This window comes from Mus pahari, chromosome 1 (assembly GCF_900095145.1).
Source record: "Mus pahari chromosome 1, PAHARI_EIJ_v1.1, whole genome shotgun sequence".
In the NCBI taxonomy this organism is placed as follows: Eukaryota; Metazoa; Chordata; class Mammalia; order Rodentia; family Muridae; genus Mus; species Mus pahari.
The window spans coordinates 154,337,498-154,362,241 of NC_034590.1; the positions used below are offsets into that span (position 1 = coordinate 154,337,498).

At 40.0% G+C, this 24,744-nt stretch overlaps 1 protein-coding gene across 1 annotated transcript in view; it reads right to left on the reverse strand.

Moving 5' to 3' along the window:
* Hpse2 (heparanase 2 (inactive)) overlaps positions 1 to 24,744 on the reverse strand; it is a 548,186-nt gene that overhangs the window by 133,130 nt on the left and 390,312 nt on the right. Inside the window, exon 7 of the mRNA XM_021192975.2 lies at positions 12,351 to 12,444. Within this exon, the coding sequence (XP_021048634.1) occupies positions 12,351 to 12,444 (94 nt within the window). The remainder of the gene's footprint in view (positions 1 to 12,350; positions 12,445 to 24,744) is intronic.

Below are 24,744 nucleotides of genomic sequence, written 5' to 3' on the forward strand. Positions count from 1 at the left end.
CTAAGTTGGATGGATAGGAAAGGTGGGTGGATTTGAGAGGAGTTGTGGGAAGAGTGCCGATGATTAAAACACATTGGAATGAACTCTCAAAGAACTAATCTTTCAAAAAGTGTGTGTTTGATTATAGAAGTTAAAATTAACTAGGCAAATAAAGGTTAAATGCACCTTTGAGATGATCATCTCAAAAATGAAAATATGAATCGTTGGGGAGTTAAGATTGTATAATAAACTACAGAAATAGGTGCGATTGTCTAGGGAGAATATTTTTTAAAAATAGAGTAGAAAGAGGATTTTATTTCAAAACTATTGAGGCATTTTCAAGTGCTTTAATTTACCACTTCAACATTTATTAACCACCTACTAAATGCTAAGCAGACTAGGGGCAGGTGGATCATAACTGATTTCCACTGTAGTCACTCCAGGGGACTAACAGTAAGTAAGCAAACAATTAAGAATAATTTCCGTGATAATAGGAGCCAAGAAGAAACTGCTGGGCAGGAGCTTGTCCAGAGGAAGGGGTGCTTTAGACAGTGCTCATAGAAGAACCTTCTGTAAGGTGGTATCTGAATTACGAGGGAGCTAGGTCCTTAATGTTCCCAAAGAAAAGTACAGAAACACAATGTAAGGTGAAACAGGACCATTGCTTATAGCACCAGAGGAAGGCCATCTGGATTACAGTAAATAGAGTTGGAAGACAGAAGATGGAGCAAATGAGGCCAGAGAAGAAAGGCGTGTGCTTTCATTTTGAGTGAGCCTGCGGCTATTGGAGGGATTTAAGCAGGAGAGGGGTCTGATCTGACTTACACCAGATTACTGTAGCTGCTATGAGGTCATACATAGGTTTTAAAAGGATTGTGAAACCGGTAACATGATTTACAAATTAAAGGTCCTGCTATTTCTATGACCACTTTGAGCTTCAACGTCCTTATACATAGATAAGGTAGATAGGATAATACTCAAAAGGACTGGGCTACAGATCCCAGCTGTGTGACAAAGAATAAATAACAGGAGGCCAATGACAGGCTAATCCGGAGCTAGTGGAAAGGGATGCAGACCCAGCAGGTGAACACTGATTTATGGTAAGCTCCCCAGTGTGGGTGCTGGGAACAGAATTTGGGTCCAAGAGTAGTATTTGGTCTTAACTGCTTAGCCATCTCTCCACCATATCCCTCAGTCTTATTTTCTTAAATGTTTACTTCCTAGCACAGTGCTTGGCACAGAAGTCGGGCTTCACTGAAAATACAGCTCTAGTCACACAAAGGAGCTGATGGAACACCGGATCTGTTCCTGACTAGCTCACAGTAAACCCCATGTTTGAAGGAAACTAGATGACTTAAAGGGTGATTAAACTGGTCAAAGAACGGAAAGGCATGTGCTGCTTGCAAACACAAATTTAGAGATTAAGAAAAACAGAAACATATAATGAAAACTTGCCAGGACACAAAGACCTGGGCCAGAACACTGTCTATGCATTTGCTGAGCTTTGGTGTAGCAAGTCTTGACTTCTGAGAGGAAAAGAGAAATCCTGATTCTTTCTACATGTGACATATACGAAACCCAACAAGTTCACAAGTCTTAAAAGCAAATTTTCACCCAATGTGATTTGAATGTCTAAGAATTTTATGAAGAATTATAATGAGATTCTGAAATTGAAAATATGACAATCATGACTGGCTACTTTTTGAGCAAGTTTGCTCTCAACACTTAGGTGGAAGGTGAAGGTTTTGCTGAACTTTGAGGGGTCAGAGTCCAAAGCTTATCTCTTTTAAGTGAAGATATGACTACAGAAAATGTTTGGAGTTACAAAAACTACGTATATTGGACCCTACAAAGTCCACTGGTACAAAACAACAGCAACAAAACAAACAAACAAACAAACAAACACAGAAAAACCCCAAAACCTGTTCATCTGAATTCTCTTCTGACTGCAGGGAGAGTTGAAAGAAAGTAATTTATGAATTTTTGGTTTTGGAGCTGAGGAGGGAAAGCACATGTTCAGCTTGCATGAAGCCCTGGGCGCACCCTCAGTTAGCTCTTCCCCAGCCTTATGATTGGTGAGTTAGCATTCAGGAGCTATGGACTGGAGACACGGCCGGCCCTGCATTTCAATTCTGGCCTTATTCTGTATTCACTGTGTGTCCTTGAGTACTGTAAATTACTTCTTTGTGTTCTAGTGCAGAATAAAATATCTTCCTCAATGTATTTTATGATTTAACTAACATTTGTTAAAGAACTTAGAAACAGTCCCTGCTAGCAAGTGCTAGCAAGCACTTAAGCCCAAATATTTTCTGGATTTCTCTCCTTGTCCAAGGAACCTGAGTTTGTGTTTGAAAAGTTTGACTTCAGCATTGGTTGCTCTTACTTTAGAAAAGTCACTCTGGTTAATGAATAATATCTGGGACTCAGGTTCCTTGGGCAATTTAGAATGTAAAATACACATGGATCATAAACATAAGCACAATTAGCATAATGAGCATAATTAGCATATAGGCACTTATTCTCAACACAGACATTCTGCTACCCACATGAACAAAACATAAAATGAGAGGTAAACCTGATACAAATGGAAGCAGTTACCCTAGGAGGGGATATTCCTAAAGCACAGTTGAAAGTTTAAGGAGTCAACACAAACTGAGCAAATGCTCTCGAAGCCTTTTCTGCTGAGGACACGGTGGGAAATTTGATGGACTGGGAGTCTTCTAAGAATGGAGAAGGTCAGCATGGTGAAGTGTGGTGGAGGTATAGATGCTGATGCTGGATGAGCCTGGGGAGAAAAGCAGCTTGGGCTGAAGAGAAGAAAAGCCAAACAAACAGAAAAAGAAAAGAAAAAAAAATGAAACAGAAAGAGTCGATGGAACCAGCTGCAAAATTCTCTCAGAAAATGAAACTCTAAGAAACCAAGGGCTAGAGTTCAACACTGTGGTTTTCTGAGTAAATATGATTCTCCCTGTGCTGGAAGAGAGAAAAGGAGAGGGCTCTGGAAAGGGAAAGGGCTCCTGGTGAGAAACGATGTGCCAGTGAAGGTTACACTGGGGAGGAGGAGAGAATGGGCTGAGGGACCGAGTGGCTAGAGGAGGAAGCTGGCTGCTTAGCTCCTTCCAGCTGTTTGGTTCCCAGATGGACTTCAGCCCTGGGGCCCATGTGGTCAAGAGAGCATTGAGGCACCCAAAGAAAAGTTCATTACGTGTCCACTGGCTGCCCACAATTCCCTACTTTCTTCTAGAGGCAGAGAGTTATGAGGGGTAAACCTTTTCAGATTCCTTCTCTCACATGTCAGAGGCAAGAACTGAGTGAAAATGTTTGGTGTGTTTGGGGAGATTCTCTGAGGCAGGAAGATGGAGTAGAAGAGATGTGGTGTGGGGAGGAAGAGAGAAAGGGAGAGTACACTTAGGGAAAATGTTTTTGATTTTTTTTAAAAAAAGTAAAATAGGAACATAACCATTTATGGGGCGCATTTTTTCAAACCTGGTCTTTCCCTCCCTATAGTTCCTTGATACTCTGTCTCTAAAGCTGGAATCTAGGTCTGAGAGACTCGTGAAGACCTGGCTTCAGGCACTAGCTGTGCAAGAGATGGTAGCATTGTTGCAACAGACATGTTGTTTATGGTTATCCAAAGCAACACCTTCCTTAATGAGAAAGGAAGCAATAAAACAGGGACAGTGGACAGGCCAGCTGGGCTAATCAGCCCTGGCAGGAGGCCCGTCCTCCCAAAGAAGCTGGAGTCCATTAATTCCAGGATCTCATGTATTTGGGAGTCAACCTTCCCCAGAACTTCAGAAGAGCAGATGCTCTCTAAAAAACCAAACAAGTCTCCTACATAGCTGGTCACAAAGGATTCCTTTAAGGAAGTTTCTTCTTGCTTTTTTTTCAAACACAGTCTAATATTCTTTACATATTGTGTGTGTACATGTGCATGTTGTGCACGTGGAGGTCAGAGGACTATTTGAGGGAGTCAGTTCTCTCCTTCCCACCATGTGAGTTCTAGGGGGCTGAACTCAGGTTGTCAGTTTTGATGGCAAACACCTTTACCCACAGTGGCATCTCGCTGGTCCCCAGGAAGCTCCTTAAACCTTACCTCTATCTCTTCCTTGAGAATCAGAAGTCTTGACTCCTGCTTGTATTTTTGTATTTTTGAGCGGTCAAGTTGAACTCTCAATATTGCTTCTCTTTTGTTTGAGGGGGGAATAACCTTGATCCGGTTTTTCCTTCCTCTCTCTTCCTTCCTGAGGTTTGACCTCACAATTTCTTTCTTGGTCCCCCTGCCTTTCTCTTTCTTTTCTAGACCATCCTCCATCCTGCTTCCTTTGTTAGCTGTGGAACCCCTCCCCAGTTTTAGAACCTTCATTGGTTTCTTGTTGCACTGCTAGCTGTAGGGAGCAACCATTTTCCTTTCTTTCCTGTTTGTTCACTGAGGGTCTGTTTGATTGCCAGAGAGATGAACAGCAAGTAACTTGTATCTGATGTTACTGAACTCAGTGACCACTGAGCACCAGTGAGAACACTGATGGCTTTATTAAGGTGGTATTTGCTACCTTACAGAAGCAGAGTTTAGTGGCCCATCCTCCAGTCCTTTCTCTTAAGGGCCATGCAGGGTAACCTTATTCCTTTAAAAGGGTGTCTGATACTTTGGTTGCTTACTTGCTTCCATCTGCCCTCTCCCCATTGCCTTTGTTAGTTTTCTCAACAACTATTTCAATATTCCTCAATTCTTCAGAAAATTTTCTTCATTTGTCCAAGCTCCAAAGTTCTTGGACATCACAGATGATCTTACCTTACTTCACATAAATGTAACTTTGTATTTTCTCTTTTTATCATGCCTCATGAACTTCCTGACAGTGACTTTATTAAATATATTTATTAGATATTCAGTCAGCAAATGAGGATGTTTAATGGATGTAAAGGCAACTAAGGAGCTCCAGCTAGCAAGAACAAGCACCATGGGCTCACAGTTCCAGTTAGGGCCCTGGTATATTCTAACTCAACTCTAATGCTTGGTGTCTGTGAAAATGAGGTAGCTTAAGTTCTATGAACTCCAAGTAAAGGAGCCTGTGTGATCCACTTGGCTCTGTCCATACAAATGGGAAAGCATGACCTAAGAGAACCTAGCTTTTGCCCTTCATACAAGGCACCAGAGGTTACTGTAGGAGGAGCTAGCCTGAAAGAGACTGCTCAGAAGAAAGCCAAGGTTTTCATTCTTGCCATTATATGATTTTTAAACAGGGATATTTATAGACTTTACCATCAACTTCACAGCAGCTAGGAGCAAAGGGGTAAACTGCAGGCAAGTTTTATTTGATAATGCTTATGAAAAACACTCTGATTTCAAAAGTACAAAATTATGAAAATATGTCATTATTTTATAAAATCTATTACCTTTTGTTTACAAATGCCATTCATACATTATTATTCTGTTGTAACTTGCTCAAGGTTATAGAGATTGCTTAAGCAGTAAAATAAAGATTCAAACTCAGACTCACTTCCCTGCAAAACCCATGCTCAGCCACTGCACTGTCTGTATTTGGCATCTATTAACGATTTATTTCACAACCTATGTAAAATTTCTTTCTAGCCACCCAAGATTAGAAGTGCTTTCAAAGAAGAACAGTCATGTTCTTGGAACGGGAATACCAGTGTGACCCCACAATTAGTTGATAATCTGGGGTGACTGCCCTGAAGGTAAGGGTTGGATGAGAGCTTTAAAACTTTCATGGTGTTTGACAAACGATGGTCACTAGACAAGGCCTTCCCATATTAGGCGCTTATGCCTTCTGCTCCATACCCAGTGCTGACAGAGGACAGGGAAAGGAGTGGCGATGCAGAAGAACGCGCAGCCCGTGGGTGGCTTTGGAAGTAGTTCTGTGTACAGATGGCCATTTGGAGCAAAAGGGGTCATTAGTGGGAGGGGCACCTGGAGGAGACCTTACAGCATTTCAGCATGAAAGGAAGAGGCTTGGCTCTAGTGCTTGTCCTAAACAAAAGTAACATTACTACCATTACCAAGGTTGGTGGAGTCTGGCATTTGAGTGGGCAAAGCATCCAGGAGCCTGAAATATTGGTTAGTCAGAGAAAATGCTGGGAAAAGGAAAGCTTGGGTAAGCAGCCAGTAACTGCTTTCCATTCAGTCTTCACTATCACTTATCATTGTGTTGGGTTTCTGGAATGTTGTTCCTTGTTTTCTTTGTATGCTCAAAATGGCTGACCGTGTGTGTTGATCTTTTTAAGAGAAAGAAAGCAGAGCCACTCTGTAAAGTTTAGGGATACCTACCTGTGAGCCCCTTAGTGGCTCTGCTTTCTTCCTCTTAAAAAGGTCCCCATTGTATAAGACTTATGCCCCATAAAATTTGGATCGCCCATGGATATTATTCCAAGTCATTAATGCAGTACACGATATATTTGTGGTCCTCAGCGTATTCTCCCTTTGGTCTGCTTTCTTGGCTTGTTTTCCTGCTCCTCTCCACTGATATCTACACTTTGACACTAATATCTTAGTGTGAAGTTCAACCAGGGTAGCTGACATTTTGCCAGGTTAATATTTCATATCATATTTCTAAAGTAAAATAAAATAAAACAAAATATAATTTTCTAAAATGGAATTATCTGGCATTTACAAACAGATTGCAATATTATTTGGGACCAAAAAGAACTGTCCTTCACCTCTACCCACATGGAAGAAGCTCTTCTGTTCTGCCTGTATGTAGACACAATCCACAGGGGTCTCTATATTCGTTTCTGTAGTGTCAGACCACACTGTAACATTAGACACAGGCTAAATTTTCAGTGTGAACAACACACGTACAACCGTGAAGGAGCTAAGATCCTACTTCTTGGTCATGCATCCCACATACTTTGTGTTTCCCTCCTTTCAATAGTTATTGTGTATCTGCCAAGTGATACACACTGGGACAGTAAAGAAGGGATTCAGTACTGTTAAAGGAGTGAATGATTTATAAACACTGTGGTTTGTAGTTGTTATTGATGTTTGTTTGTTTGTGATGATATTTGTTTGGTCTCAAGCCTGGGGCAAACAGCTGAGGTGTTCATTAATATATCAAAGTGGAACTGGCTGCCAGGTTCTCCCAGCATTCCTCAATCTCTACCTGTTACAGGTAGTGGCTGGCATACACTTTCCCCAGTTGCCCTTCTCTATATAATAAAAAGTAAAAAGGAAGGACATGACTGGCCCTGTGTTGCAGCACCAGATGAATGGGACACGGGGCTATACATGACTGCTCCCATGTGGTGGAGGAGAAAGTTTATTGTAAATAAAAAGGAGAGCATACCCAGAGGCAGAGATATCTTTAAGAATCCAGAGTGGACAGGACCAGACTGAGCTGGCCCCGTGTGAGGAGAGATGCGACAGGAGAGCCAAACCAAGAAGCCAGGAGGGTGACAAATAGATGAAAAGGGTAGGTAACCAAAATGGCCATTTTTACTTTATTTTTTTTTTGCTCAATAAGTACCATTTTTAATCTATTGATGTTTATATTTTCTACTTTCTCTCTCTAAAGAAGAATAACATTATTATTTCCCTCTTTAATCATGCTTCTAGTTATTTTGTCATTCCCAAAAGTAACTATTTTTTGATATGTTAAAAAGCTCATGTAAGTGGACAGACTGACAAACCAGAAGGTTCACTGAGAACCAAAGTTTCTTTCTTTCTTGTATGTTTATTAATTACTGGGATTATTTTTCTACCTTACTTCCATAGCCTAACATCTAAGATATATTAAGAGCAGCATAATGTCATTGTATTTATTGAAACTCCAAAAGAGTTGACTATTATTCAATAACATAAGCAATAGGTGAATAAAGGATATTAAGTGTGGCATTCATTGCCGCCTACACATCTCCCAAAACCTTCCGTAAACCTATGTGGCCCAAACCAAGCATTTCCTCTGAGAGTGCTACATGCCTTATTAGACTTAACCCTCTGATGTTGGTTATGTCGCACAATCATCATGGCTTTCTTGTCTTCTAGTTACATCCCCCTCTTCTTTGACAACTGCCTCCAGGAAACAACCTTGGTGAACAAATGGACCTGCTAGACTCCTCAGGCTGCATGCAAATCCACCATTCTTCTTCCTTGAGGAAAATGCTCACAATATTTTCCTCTCCTAGGTAGCAGTAACTTATAGGAAAGATACTGTGAGAATGGGGAGAGAAGGAAGGGAGAAAGAGGCAGAAAGACACACACACACACACACACACACACACACACACAGATACAGAGACAGAGAGACAGAGAGAGACAGAGACAGAGGAGAGAGACACACAGAATGTAGCAGGTGGCTTTTACAGATACCTGTGCTTCATGTGATGTTTGGCATTTTTATCTGAATTACTTAATAAAAATGAGAGAAGTCTTTTTAAGGACCACACTAACCATTCTCTTACCCTCACACATCTACCAATAGCCTCTAATAGTAGCCTAAGAAAACCTGCATCAGAGGGACCCTTTCCTTTAGGTGACACTTGCTCTGGAAGACTTCCCATGGCTTCTCCCCCTTTACACTGTAAGATGGGTAAATGCCACGTGGGTTCCCATTACACGCTATTGGATCCATCACTGCATGCTATTACCAACATGCTTCATTGGCTGCTTTGCATAGACTATAAGGTCAGCGAGGACAGACATCACATTAGCTTTGCTTACTATTGTGTTCTCAGAAGTCTGGAAAGTACTACAAATGGCCAGTTGATAAATGAATGGAGAAAGTATTGAGAGGAAGGAGGAAGAAATTAACTTTTCAAATACCCAGGAAGCCAACTGTAGTTTATTTAATATTCAAAGTGCAATCATATGGACAATACTTTTGGAAATACTTTCCTCCTGACTGGGATTTCACCAACTCCTTCCTGTGCTTATTGAATTGCTGAAAATAATATAAAAAGTGTTATTTCCTCCTCTGATTCCTCTAGGAGATGAAGACACAAATCACAGAGTCCAAATGATTTGAGCCAAAGTGGTTCTTCTTGGTTCTTATGTCACTGTTTTGGAGTCAGCCCAGCTCTCCACACTATACCATCTGCGCTGTGTCCTAAATGTCTCTCACGTTTCCCATTTGACCTGTCTCTGCATTGTGAGATTCTCAACTCTTCCCTCTGACTCATCTCCTAATACTGAGATGATTATCCTTGTTCTAATGGAAAGGGGTGTGTGTCTCATCCAAAGGTGGGGGGTGTCCAGACATTTCACTGGTTTCCAAAAGTATCATATAGATTTTCATCTAACATGATAATTCACTAACTGCTGAGAAAACAGACTTCTTCTCTAAATGGCAGTCCAAATTTGGAAACCACAGCTGCTTTTAGCAATTGAGTCATTGCCTTTCAGGTGCCAAAAATATCACCTATTATATTCTCCAGGGTTCAAAGTAAGAGGAACAAGAAAAAAGGCAAAGAACAAATGGAGAATAAAGGTAGTATGGAACATTTCTAGTCACAAAAATTATTAAAGTTACTGTAATAACTAACAATATAACAGCAATAATGACTGGTGCTCATATGAATTAATACAACATCTGTGTGAAGCCGCCTTAATTTCCTTAAAGAGAGGAGAATGTAGAATTTTTAGCATCTTCACTTTATAGGTAAAAAAACAAAGTCTAAGATATTCTGGTTCTCAGCCCCAACTAAGGTGAAAGCTGACAGGTGTTCTCACCAACACTAGCTGAGTGAAAATGCTTCTAACAATCCTGCGTGACAATTCTGATGCACCCAGCCATAAACTCTTCTGGCTACCAGTTTCAGTTACCATGGAGCAGGCAAACCATCCTGGCTGTGCTCTGTGCAAATTCCAACTTATATGTTCCATCACTTTATAAATGATGCTTTGGAGTGATTGGTTACACAGCCACAGAGAGCCAGAACAAGGACCATGAATTGAAAGGACCGCTGGGCATGTTATGTTTGTAATGGCTAAAAGGCCTGATCCAGGAGGCTCTTCTTATAGGTCATCTCTCTTGGGGTTTCCAAAGTTCCTTCCTGAAGTGGGAGGCCACTTTAAGGGCATCAGGTACATTTTAAAAGGTTTGAATCTCAACTTTCCCTTTTCCCTATATTTCTGGAACCCTACATAAAACAAGAAGTAAACTTTGCTCCTTCTTTAGCTTTTGGAAGTTCTGTGATGGTCAAGGACTATGCAATGGTAGAGGGTGAGATGGAGAGAGAATTCCTTCGCCCTTCTTTTACCTTCGACTCACCTGCTATACTTAATTAATAAGATGCAAACAGTTAGGACCGTCTCTCTTGGCACAATACTACTAACAACAATCCTTTAATCAGGTTCAAAGCTAGAAGAGCCCAAAACAAAGGTACTTGAGGATTGTACATACTGTTGCAATCAAAGCACTTAGAAGGAACTCTGAAGCATAAATATCTACATATTTATAGAGTGAGAGAATAACTTCCAAGTAAACGAGTAAAAGAAAATTCCTTCTAGGGTCCTTCTAGTGAGCAACACTTTAATTAGCATCGTGAGTCTAGAAGACTTGCAGTACTCCATAGAGTGATTTCTGTTTGTTTTTGAGGCAGGGTCTCATTAGCCGAGTCTGGATTTCAACTCGAGATCCTCTTGCCTCAGCCTCCCAGGGGCTAGGTTATAGGCATGCACCACCACAATCAGCATTAGGTGATATTCTTCTGCACCAGGCAAAACGTTTCAACCTATCCAGATATTAAAACTTAGACTGAATTCCCTGGGGCCACATTTTATTCTATTTTGTGTCTCCAGGATCTGGCACTTTGCCTGGTGCCAGTAATGCTTCCCACTAACTGTTGTCAAACAGACTGGCAGAAATATTTCAGATTATTTAGATCTTCTCCCCTAATAGAAGTCAGTGAGAGAAAAAGGTTCTGGCCAGTGTACCCGGTCCCAAAGTGATTACACTGGGATGCAGAAATCCAGAAGTTTTGAGTATTCTCAGGCTCTAACACTCTCCAAGAATGACTGAACACGGAGGGTGTGTGCTGTTTGAATATGACATTAGGACAAGAGCATAAGAATGCTCAGGCTTCCTCTTTAGTTCTCAATGGTGCTTTTCTATGATTGCTTCAAAGAGAAGTTTCTTTCAGAGGTAGTTTTAAACATGAATCACATTCATTCATTCATTCATTCATTCATTCATTCATTCATTCATTCATATGATTTAGTTTCCTCTTCCTTTTTACAAAATTCAGCCATTGCATGGATATGGATCAAAGTCATTTGCTCTCAAAACCAGAGCGTCAATGAATGTGAGTGATGAGGATCTCCTTAACCAGCCCCCACCTAAGTCCCCAGGAAAAGAAAACAAGCCAACTTGCCATTTCTTCCCTAAACTACTTAGAATCAATTGTTAAAATATTTTTTTAGTAAAACAAAGAAACCCTCTAAATAAAAATAAGAGTTTTACTTGATTTTACATGTAGGGCAAAGTTGGAAAGATGAAGAGAAAAAGTCTTTTTTTGAAAGAAATCATATTAAAATATGATTCCCATGTGAAGTTTTTATTCTTTGAATTGCACTTTTTGTTTTAATTAATTTATAATAATTGTACATACTTATAGGATACTGTGTACTATTTCAGTTGTATAATGAAGATTTTCATGTCCTCATTATTTCTTTACATTTAGAGCCTCTGAACTCTCTTCTAGTTATTGATAAACTATCTTACTATGAACAGTTACCTTATCATGCTGGAGACATGAGCATATTTCCACTACTTCACTGTGTTATTATGGTACCTGTTATCAAAATTTGCTATTTTTCCCTCCGTCCTCTTCTAGTGTCTGCTATTTTCTAGTTTGCATGAATTATTTCACCTCTTGAATAGGGAACACACAGTATTTGTCTTTCTCAGTCTGGCTTATTCTAGTCAACATAATGACCTCCAGCTCCAATCATTTTTCTGAGAATGACAGGATTTCATTCTTTGATGCATAATGAATGTTATACTGTTTCTTTATTTGTCCATTGATAGCTATCTTGGTTGATTCTGAACCTCAGTTATTTTCAACAACACTGTAGGGGGCATGGGAGTACAAGTAGCTCTTTGATATGATAACTGTTTCCTTTGGATGCCTGGGCCATGTACAGCTCCATTTCTGGTTTTTGAAACACTTCTGAACTATTCCCCATGATTACACTACTTCTATTCCCATCAACAGTGTGCAAGAGCTACATACAACTTGACATCATCAACTGTGAAAAATGATGACCCACAATCATCACTGAAAGAGGACAATGCTGGTCATGCCCATCGGGACACTTTTCCCACCCTGGTTCTCACAGCACTAAATTTTCAGCTGAGACTCTGACCTTCTCCTTGTCTTTGTTCCAAACACACCAGCTCACAGGTAATTTTACTCACTTTCTGAATTTTCCTAATCTGGTCAGAGAGTGTATCTAACAGACGAGTTTTCAGGAAGTCCATCACCTTGACCACCCGGCCATCAATGTAGCAACTGGAATAGAAATAAAATAAAGAGTCAGATACAATCTTGAACAGGGGACTAAAAGTATACTTCTCTCAGCACAAGTCTCTGTTTCTTGAGGCAAGGAGATAGCTTTGACCCTTGATACTTTCAAAGCACATACTATACTTTGTATCTTCTCATTTCCATTTGTCAGCTATTGTGACTTTTTTCAGACTTGCTTAGGTAAAATCTCATTTCTTACTTTCTGGGAAATGACAGACAATCCATAATCTAAACTGGGCACTAGAGAAAAACGTCCTTTTTCCTTGGTAAAGGGACTTAGCTTTCAATCTCATGGCTGCCTCTATCTTTACCTTAAAGCAATAGAAGCATGGGAGAGTTTCAAAGGAATACCCAAACAGTTGCTAGGTTTCCACTTTAAATAAGAAAAGAGATTCTGCAAAATTCTGATGCAGTGCAGTAAGAGTCTCAAGTGTTTCCAGAAAGCTTGCTTCCCTGGTAAAACTCACTATAGCCAAGTTGCCCTCCATCACTGGGATGAATGAATGAGTGAATGCAGGAACACTGAAACCCACAGATGAGCCCAAAGCACTCTCCTGAACTAAAGGGCTGGGGCTCCTTTGATTTGCTTTCAGTCTGGTTTTCATTAGAAGCTTAAGGGAATCATCAAGCTGCACTGACACTATGTTGTGAACATTTGGCGAAAACAGGCCCATCCCATTTTCTGTGGCCCTCCTTCCTGAGCAGACACTGGCTTCAGGTTAGGTGTCCTTCAGTACCTTGAACCTACCCTTGCCTTCCATTGCAAAATCTGAACTAATTAAATTTTTAAATGCTTACGATTCTAAGATGCCTAGCCTAATCTACTAATAGCTTACTGGTTAACAACTAATGATAGGTTTTCTTTCATTTGAAATAAAATATCTATTAATTAGTACACACAGACCTCCATGCCAACACATGCTGTATTGGATGCTTGGGTTTAAAATCCTTTATTATAAACAGGTGCTCTGATAGAAGTAAGGGAAGGGGGCAGGTCTTACTCAGCCTCCTGTGGGCATCTCTCACCACCATAAGACATTTCCAAAGAACCCAATGTTTAAATATGTTTAAAAGGATGTGCTTTTGGAGACATCTGAGTACAGATTCATGATTTGGTATTTGCTACTTATGTAATCTCAGATGTTTTCCTAATCTATACAGACCTCAGTTTTAGCATATTTAATTTTTATCATCCATCTATCCATCTATCTATCCATCCATCCATCCATCCATCAATCATCTATCTACTAACCTACCTGTCCATCTATCGTTATCTAGCTTTTGTTTGCATGTTTGTTTTTGAGACAAAGGCTCATTTTGTAGTATAGGCTAGCCTAGAACTCACTATGTAGCTCAGGCCACTCTTTTCCCCTTTTCTTTTCTTCTGTTTTTCAAGTTACATAGACCTTAGCATTAAAAACCATAGTTCAATATGTTTCGCCACTTACTACCCAGGTGATATCAGATCCTTGCTCCCTTTTCCAAGTTGCTATAAAAATTAATGGGTTTAATTATACCATTTTCATACACACATATTGTTGGGAAATCCTGTTATTTAAGGTCACATTCTACCATGTCCCCATAGCTGCTCTGAGCTCTGTGCAAGATGGAAGACTCCCTTTTCCAGCAGGCTTCCTCTTCTTTGCCTGACCTTATCTGGGGAGCCTGACCCCCACATCCTCTACTTGAACAAGGTCACAGAGTCCTTGACAAATCTACAAGTTCAATGTCCTCTCTCCATGTAAGAATCTACTCAGCAAGCACCAGGATTCCTGGAATGCCTCTCAATGCAAATGAGACATTCGCAGTAAGTTAACTCCAGCCAATGACCTACCTTCACCCTGAAAACTCCTTCCCACTCTCCAAGGCTCGTATATAGATAGCCCTTGTCAACCCTGAATAAAATGTATATGCCCAAGCTGTATCACTGAAGATCATATAAGAGAGCTGTTTCATTGAGTGCCATCTAAAAACTCTGTGACACTAAAACCCTCAGAGATGGCCTTTTCTTCCCCTGTCCTACTCACTGCCAGGCTCCACCCACTCCAGACTCTGTTTCGTCCTTCCATCCCCACGTGCAATGACACCTGGACACAGAACCACAATATATTTGGATTTCTCTTTCAATAAGATGGGTGTAAAAATTCATGCCTGGTGCCAGCAAGATGGCTTGGTGGGTCAAAGGTACTTTGCACAAAAATCCGATGATCTGAATCTGACCTATGGAATCTACCTCTGACTTCCACATGTGTGTGTCCTCCCTCCCAGTCTTCTCTCTCTCTCTCTCTCTCTCTCTCTCTCTCTCTCTCTCTCTCTCTCTCTCTCTCTCTCTCTCTCTCTCTCTCTCTCTCTCTCCATCTCTGTGTGTATCCGAGTCTGTCTTTCTCTCTCATACACACACTCATACAATATAAAGAAAAATGTAAATGGTAAAAATTCAAGCTTGTAATATTTTTATGAGGTCGCTACAGTGAACAAATAAAGAAAAATATTGGCCACAGAGCCCGTCTAGCACATAAAAGGTATCCAATAACCAAATACACTCTGTCAGGTTATTTAAAGGCCCAAGGTAGCAGAAACTTAACTGAAAGGCTATGGTTTGGGATTGCAAGGGGAGCCTCTCTCCAGAAGAGAACACACTCACTTGCTGTGAGGTCTGAAGGAGGCTCACAGTAGTAAAGACAGACTCTGGGTGCCCTGCTGGGGGGGGGGGGCAGAAGGACAGTGCTCCACAGTATTGTCTGCTCAGACTGAGGTTCTAGTTTCTGGACCCAGAAGTAGTACAAGTCTTCCTTCATTCAGCAGAGGAAGGAGCTCCAGTAGAAACTCTAACTCAAGCCTTTACAGCCACGGTTGACCCCATTTTTAACCTAACAAGCTGGATTTAATTATTCTCGGGTTTTCCTTGGCTACTCCTGAATACTGAATTGGAGCAGGAAGAGCCACAAGCAGAGAAACTGGGACACAAAGTTACCTTGATGGTGTGGGCTAAGAAGTGATCTGGCTCACAAGGGAAGAGAGAAGTGTGAGTGACAGGCTGGGATGATGCACTTGTCCTTAGAAGTGACACCAAGGCATGGACTGAAGGATGAGCATGAGCCCAAGAGAGAGGTTGCAGAGGACATTATGCTGAGGACATTTGGGCGTTAGAGTTGGGCCACAGCTTGCCAAGGGAGAGGGAGGATTCAGTTTGATAGATCAGACCTGCAGAATGTCAAGAAGGAAGGAACTCTATACCAGGTACTCAGGAACAGGAAAACAGTGATGACACGGGGCTCTTCAGCTTATGAGTCCTGGCTTAAGCAATGGCTTTAGATGAAGTTGCTGAGCAAGTAAGGGAAAGGTCACAGCGATGCCAGACACCCTTCAAAGTGCTTCTCAAAGATGGCTCTGGGCATTGTCTGTACCTTTGACCCAACAAAGGGGCCCTGTCCCTGTCCTAAACAAAATAGCATCTTTCTAACAACCCCAGTCTGAGTCTAATTTAAGTTAGACTGATAATTTCAGCAATTTTCACTTGCAACTTAAACTCATTTTTGTCTTAAACTATTAAATGGGAACTGTGGTCACTGAAATTTGGGATGTTACTGAAGAGACTAAAAGGGGATTTGTTAACAAGAGAGTATGAGCTGGATAAACCCAGTTCATTTAGACAGGAACTCACTCTAATCAAGTTTAGCCTGGAACAATTCACTATGCATCACAAGTTGGCTTCAAATCACAAATAGGTCTCCTACCTCAGCCTATTAGAGAAAGCACTGCTTACAGAGAGGGCTTTGGTTCCAATAATACCATGGCTCCACAGTGCCATAATTATGGGCCCAATATAACACACAGATACAGGTATAAAGAAAGTGAAGCAGTCTGTGCCCTCCATTTAGTGATAATAAATTACTTACTTAATTATTCATTTACTTATTACATATATAACTATAGGCTAACTTCGATGATACTTATTGCGAACAAATACAAGTAAAAAAAAAAAAGCCGGGCAGTGGTGGCACACGCCTTTAATCCCAGCACTTGGGAGGCAGAGGCAGGCGGATTTCTGAGTTCGAGGCCAGCCTGGTCTACAGAGTGAGTTCCAGGACAGCCAGGGCTACACAGAGAAACCCTGTCTCGAAAAACAAAAAAACAAAAACAAACCAAAAAAAAGCCAGGCTAAGTTACTACTAATTTTTCCAGTGATTTGGGGGCAAATCTCCTCTTTGCTGTCCTTTGTCCTCCAAAGATAATGGTGAGTCTTAGCTTCCCACCAGTTTCTACAAGAGATAATGTGTTTAGTAATGGCTGCAGAGGATTCTGAGACAGATAAATAAAACAGAAAGAAACTGGTGGTGTGAAAGCAAAGAAAGTCTTCAGTTAGAGAAACTCTGGGAAGCTTTATCTAATCCTAACAGTATGATTTTAGAATCCCCTAAACATTGTTAAGAAAACCTTAGCTCTCCTCTGAGCTCTTATAAACCCTAACTTTGCTAAGGTCACACAAAGAAATGAACTCAGTTGATGGGTGATGCCAAGAAGAAAATATTGAAATAACCTTTTCATAACTACTGTAACGAGTTGAAACATTTGGACATGATCAGTAATCTGTCTTGTTTGATGGCAGCTACTGTCACTCTAGAGTGGCCAACCATACCAAGCATGGCAGGAAGGCTGAGTAATCAAAGCAGAAGTATCCTCTTATTAATTTATTCACCAATGTTCTTGTGCATTTATAAAATTTAAGAATTTATTTGCTATATACTTCATTTTATTTTTTAAAGCGTTGCCTTGTTCTTATTAAAAGAGAAATAAATGCAGATTAAAAATTAAGCACAAACAAAATAGAAGAATAAAATGAGCACTCACTTAAAAGGACACTTAGAATCACTGTTCACATTTTGATAAATATACTTCCAGAATTTTTCATAGTCAGTGTACAGGAAATTTTTTACAATATACTAAAGTAAGATCTATTCTAGATCCTAACATATACATTTAGGTTTGTCCCAACTAAGACACCCAAGTCATCTCACAGACATACTGGTCAAAGAATCCCGGTTTGATTTTTACTCTATCTTGACCATATATGAATACCCTGCCATTCAGCTGCAGCTCCAGTCTTTCCACCTATCTCCTTCCCAAATCCTCAAGATTCAGGATTTTAGGATTGTGCTACAATTAGCTACTTATGCCCATTAGCTGCTTAAAACATTTAATGAGGAGAGTTTGTTGGCCCCAGGGGCAGCTGGTTTTGTTTACCTGGCCCTTGACTTTAAGAGGAAAAGCCTTTGCCCCTTATTATCTGACCCCTTCTTTTATTTCAGGTAATTGCATTAGGGCTGGCTTCCCAATGCTCAGGAATTTCCGGAGCTCCCCCCCCCCCAACCCCCTTGCTGGATGCTTTCAAAAAGGAGGGGGCAGTCTACTCAGAATTTTAACACCCAGCCAGCTAACTGAGTAGGTAATTCCATAAAATTGAAGCTTTCCCTACCAAAGGGGATTGAGGAGGCGGGGGCTTCAAAAAAATCATTAAAACAACCCTGTCGACTTGTAAAACCTAGCCTGACACCTTGAAGGCAAACAGGGGAGAAAGCTGATTGGAGACTCCATGGAGCTGTATAACCCGGGCTTGCCCCTACTCCAAGGGACTCACTCCCTGTTCCTGCTGAGCTGCGGCTCTTTGCTCTTGCTCTAGGGTTTGCTTCTGAGGCAGGGCCATTCTTCATCTTCCTGCAGTGTGTCGAGCTTCCTATCTTGTGTTTAAAATTACTTAGGGCAGAAAAGTTTGAATGAAGTGAATACTACTCCAAAGAAAGATTCTAGGCAATCTAAATGCCTTTTAAGCATTCTTAAACTTGTTTGAGTAATTCCATGCATGAGTTACCCAATAGACTAAAATATTACAGTTAATTTGAAAGAGTTTGTACTATGAAAAAACAAAAAACATAGCAAATTGGTACACGCAAAATTGGGGGTTATGGACCTTGCTCCAGCACACAAAGGATACACGAAGATATACTCAACAAAATGAGTGACTGACTGTATGATTTAATCCATGGTGAGCCAAGGATGTGGATCTGAGACTACCATGTCTCAAGCTAAGCTCCCTATTCCTCATCTGTCCCTCTCAGTTAACTCCTTGCAGATTTTGGATCCTGAGTCTGAAGTGTAGTATTTCCCCCATGTATCCAGAATTGTCTGTGGAGGGACACTATCTTGGCAGATGCTCAAACAGCTGGACCTTGATCCCAGCACTGCTGGGGAGAGTTTGCAGGAAGCTGGGAAAGGAAAGGGTGGGAAAATCCTGCATACTTCAGCCATGGGAGTGGGCTCTGAAGAGGCCTCTAGGGATTCCCAGAGTTACAGCAGGCAATGGCACTGAGCTTGGGGACAGGAATGCATCCAGGTGTTTTATGTCTGAAAACTGTGGGGCCATCTTTGCAAATGAGATCAAATGTTCAAAATACAAAATTAGGCTCAAAAGTAAATATTTATACAGAATGACAAAATAAATTACAAGCTCCTAGAAACTTGAAAATCTTTCTTCTTTCTCTCTCTGTCCCCACTTGTTCCCCCATTTCCTCCAGTTCTCATTCTCCTGCTCTTTAGGAAATTAAACAAAAATGTATAAATGTATAAATAGAAATATTTCCTGATGGCACCCTTTAGACCATCTAATAATGCTCAATAACTCCTAGCAGTCAAACAAAACAAAACACCCAACCAACCAAAAACCCCAAGGAAACAAACAAACAAACAAAAAACAATTCCAGAAAGGGCCAGAAGTTATAATCATTACTTTTTTGATAAACTTAACAGTGAGGCATCAGTAGGAGAAATGGTAAAGCCTAACATACCAGAATTTACCACCCACACAGTATATTTAAAAAGTTTCTTTATTCTTGAAATTGTGATATATGTACACAATGAAATGTAATCATTTCCTTGTGCTGGGTCCTGCATGTTATAATACCAACCTGCTAGCTAAGATCTGTTCACTGGTACAATAGTGATGCAGCTGTTACAGATGTAACTAATTGATCTCTGGTTGAAGAAGTCATCGTTTACCATGGAAACTTGAAAAGAAATTGGAGAAGACTCTAGAATATGGATAGAACTTTCAAGTTCATGGATTGGAATAATTAATGTTTTGTTTTTTATTTTTTAATGGTTCTAACACCAAAACTAGTCTATAGATACAATGCAATCCCCATTAAAATTTCAATGGCATTCTTCACACTAAAGAACAAAATTTTACAGAAAGCCACAAGATCTTGAATAGGTCAAAATAATTCTAAGCAAAAAGAATAATGCCAAAGCTATCAGAATATCTCAATTCAAATTATCCTATAGAACCATAGTGATAGACAACATGGTTCTGGTGCAAGAACAGACATGCAGACAAATGAAAAAGCACACAGAAGACCCAACAATAAACATGTACAGTTATAGACACATACATTTTGACAAAGATACAAAAATATACATTAGAAAAAAAGACAACATCCTCAACAAAAGCTGGGTATTTACTCGCAGAAGAATAAAATTAGAAACCTATCACTCACTCTGAGCAAAATATCAATTCAAAGTGGATCAAGAACTTTAATATAAATGTAAAATGGCTAGACAAGTGTAAGAAAAATACTTTAAGATGAAAGCATGTGCAAGAACTTTCAATAAAGGAAGTAACTCTAGGCACTAACTAGTCAGATTACATAAAAGTAAAAAGATTCTTCACAATAAAGGAAATGATTGCCAGAGCAGGTGGAGAGGGAGTTAATCTGCTGAATGCAAAAACCTACATGAGGTGAGACAGAACCTACTGCTAATGAACTTCCTTTACAAGCCTGAGGGCCTGAATTTGAATCCCCAGCACCCCACAACCAGGCTGGGTGTAGTGGTATATGCCCGTAATATTAGGCTGTGGAGGAAGTAATAGGAAGGTCCGTGAGGCGTGCTGGTAAGTGTGTGTTGGTAATTTGGTAAGCTCGAGGGTCAGGGAGAAATCTTGTCTCCAAATATAAGGTGGGAGAGACCGAGGAGTGCACACAGCGCCCACAGACTAAATAAACAATAACTACGAAAACTAAACACGACCTTCCCCCTGAAAACACCTTCCAGTCAACAGACTGAAGAATTGAGTTGCAATTCTTGGATCAAGAAATGACCAATAAATATTTTTAAAAATGTTTATTTCCTCTTAGCCATTGAGAAAAGCCAATGATAACTGCTTTGTTATTCTATATCACCATAGTAGGAATGCTAACACCAAGGAAACAAAGGACAAAACATGCAGGGGAGGATGTAGGGAAAGAGGAATCTATGTGTTGTTGAGAAGTGTAATTGTGTGCAGTCACTACTGAAATCACTTCAGAGGTTCTTCCAAGAATTAAAGGGAGAACACATGACTCAGTTTCCCCGCTCCTAGGCGTCCAGTGGGAAGACTCTGAGTTCTGCCATGGAGACACTTTGTGTTTACTGTTGTACTATTTATAATAGCCAAGAAATAGAGCCAGCTTAGGTGAATGGAGCAAAAATACACAGAATATATACACAGTAGAATTTTATTCAGTTATAAAGAAAATGAAACCATGATATTTACCAGTGAGCAAAAAAAGCCAGACTCATAAAGATAAATACTGTATGTTTTCCTTTATACAGGGTTCCTAGATCTTAATTTGTATGCATGCATTTGTAACTATGTGTCTATGTATGTGTGTCATGCAAATAGAAAGACAGACATGAGAAGAGATGAGAAAAAGGAGATCTTGTTGGAGGGAAGGGGACATGGAGTACAGGTAATCTGAGAGCTGGAGGTCAGAGGTCGCAGGAAGGGACCCAACAGGAGGACATTCAGACAGAACACAAGAGGGCGGCTGGGAGGCCAGTGGGAAGTAGGCAGTATGGAAATGCCATACTGAAACCCATTACTTTGTATGCCAACTTAAAAAATAAAAACAAACCACAAAACAAAATGAGCATGTATGTAACCTCTCCATATTCATGTACTGTTTCATAAATTAAAGTTGTGTGACTTACATTATTTTTCAAGCATGCAAGCAATACTATATGGTTTATGGCTTCTCATGAACATAGTAAAAATACTGCAGTGTGTGCTAGAAGCATGCAATTAGAAATTATTCAGTTGTATGTCTGGGAAAATAATTTGGCTAAGCTGGGAACCAAGTGTGCTTCACATTTATATTTAAATGCTCTGTTTCACACGGAATATCACAAGGGAAACAAAAATAGCAGTGAAGCTTATTATAAATGGTGGATATGTATAAAATATATACCTAATTCTGCTTCCAGTTTTTATATTTTATTTTATTAAGGCTACTGTAACAGTATTTATGTAGTTAAATTATCCTTTCTGCTCAGGAAGAGAGTGAATAATGAATTCTCTTTGAGACAATGTACACGCAAGAACTTTTTAAAATAACAAAAATAAGCAAAAACATGCTGGCTAAAATAGGTAGAAACTATTTGGAAAAAAAGGTCCATGTGTAAAGGTAGAAAGGCAGATGGACAACAGATGCCAAGAGTGTTCATGTTGTCCTCTCTGGGAGGCTGCATGAGACTAAACCTCACTGAGTTGATGAAGCTAAGAGCAGGAACGACAGTTTTCATTCAGTTAAAATGCAGCAGGATCATTACTGAGTCTACTCTGCTTTCCTGCCATTGATTTCTTCTCAGTTAGCAGGTGGGGCCTTGGGTAACTGAATGAAGACAGGCCATGCTGTGCCGGGCAAGCATACTGCAGTTTGGTGGGTGGGAGGATAGTCATGGCTTTTGAGTAGGAAGGGGGTGATCCTGGAGGGGTTCTTGGCAGTTTTTCACTGCACATTTACTCTCTGAGTTTAATGACAGGAAGGGTATAAAGCCGATACCTGGTATTTCTTTTCATACTTGTGTTTTTCTATCTTAGAACTGGAAGGACTACAGGATCTCAAGGGCCTTCTCATCTCCAGGCATTGCAGACTCTGAGATAAACTTGTTGACTTGTTATAAAGCACATTCCGAAGTTTCCTTCATATACTTCTAAAGAAAAAAACCTCTAAGTTCTACTTCTAGTTCTACTTCTAGTCTACCACCATTCAAAAGGCAGATGTTAGCAAGCACCACAGACTCCCTTGGTCACAGCAAAGCCCTTGGTAAAGGGAGCCTGAAGACATTTTCACTGTGTGTTTCCTTATAATGAATGGTGTTATAACCAAAGATTCCTTAACAATGCTACTACTGGGCTGTGCCATCAGACACCCCAAATATTCTTCACAAATAACCTCTCTCTTCTATGTAGATGGGATCCACTGTGCTTGGTAAGCACCTTCTCATGTATAGTTCCACTGATCTTTAGAACTTTCCCAAGTGAGGGTCTGCTCCTCAGTCCTTTCCAGATGAGAAAGCTGAACTGTAAGGTAAGAGCCAAAAGGACTGGCACTAGAGGCTGGGCTCATCTCAGGACCCCCAGCTTGAATTCCTCAGCCTACCCTCTCCAAGACACAGGCCTCCTGCCAGGTTGTGTGAGTCTGTCTGGCACAGAACACACTAGAACAAAAGTCAGTAGCACAGGATGAGATGTAGGAGAGGCACTGAGGGTAATGGAAAGGATCCTATCCTTCAAAGGAAGGAAAACAAAAAGTCATGGTGGCAGTGATGTCACATGGGATCCTGGTTTAGAAGAGCAAACCATGGTTTCAGGGTTTCCAAACCCCAATTTAGTTTTAGTTTGCAAAGAGCTAATAGATTCACGTCTCAAAATAAAGGAAAAGACTGTATGGTGAGACGTTCCCTTTCTACCTCTAGCTTTGTGATCTCGTTTCCCCCTTTTTATGCAACAAATGTTAGCAGTTTTTGTATTTTGGTGGTTTAAAACACATGCAAGCAGAACATTCTACACTCTGTGACTAGTCTCATCTCTAAATGTTGTCATGTTGAATTAACTGAATTAGTACACAAGTTCTTCCTATCTTTTGAAATTACATTAGCATTCTATTACATGAAAATACTATGGCTTTATTTAGCAAATCCTCTGTTACCAAAGCCCTTTAGTTAAAGTCTGTTATTACAAACAAAGCTGAGCCAAGTAACACTGCAATGCATGCCTAAGGAAAGGAGGTTTCAGTATGAGTTCTCACTCTCACAGCCCAGGGTGAGTCAGCTGGTGTTCTCAGCTTTTAGAAACATGAGTCAGAAGCAGACTCAGCAGCGGTGTAGCACTTCTCCAAGGTTGGATTTTGATTGCAGTGGTGGAGATGGTTAAAAGTATTTGGAATCTGGACCTCTTTTAAAGGTGTAACTGGCGAGATAGGATGGTGGCTTATCAAATGGTAGGATATGAGCAAGTTCTATACACGGAGTAAACAAAGGAAACTATAAATATTGAAATACAAAGCATGACTATGAAGGCACAGAAAGAGACCAAAAAATTAACTTCAGTCAACACATTTAAATATTAACAAACCAACAACAAAAACAAGCTAGCTGAATGTATTACAAAACAGAATCTATCTTTTCTCTTGTCAATTAGAAATCTATCTTATCTTTAAAGATATGCACCACCTTAAAGTGAACGGATGAAAAAAATTATTTGAAATCGATCAGATCAGGAAACAAGCAGGCACTGACAGTCTAGTATCTGTCAAAATAGCCTTCAAACTAATCAGAAGAGATAAAGACAACCTTCATTTTAATCAGGGTATCAAGAAATTATCACAATACTAAACATACATGTACCAAACTCTGGCAACTCTATGTCATAAAAAGTGTACTCATGAAAATAAAGACACGGATTAACATAAACCCTATAGTAGGAGGGGAATTCACCACCCTACTTGCTCCAATAGATAGGTCACCTAGACAAAAGCTTAAGAGAAATCTCAGAATTAAGTGACAACTTACATCAGATGGACCAACTGATATCTACAGAATATTTCATCCAAATACCAAAGAATTAAAATTCTCTCTGTACTCAGCAGTGCATGGAGACTTTTCTAAAACTGACCTCATGCTAGACATAAAACTAGCTTTAATAAATACACAAAATCAAAATAATTCCAGGTATCATATATGAATATTATGCAAATAAAATTAAAATCAACAGCAAACAGAATTCTAGTAAGTATATAAGCTTATGGGGATAAACAGCTCCTAAACAGATCTATAACAAAAAGAGAGCAAACACTAATGAAAAGCCTTCTGATGAAATGAAGGCCCAGATGAATTCACAGCAGAGTTCTATCAGACTTTTTTTTTTAAACATTTACTTATGTATGTATGTATGTATGTATGTATGTATTT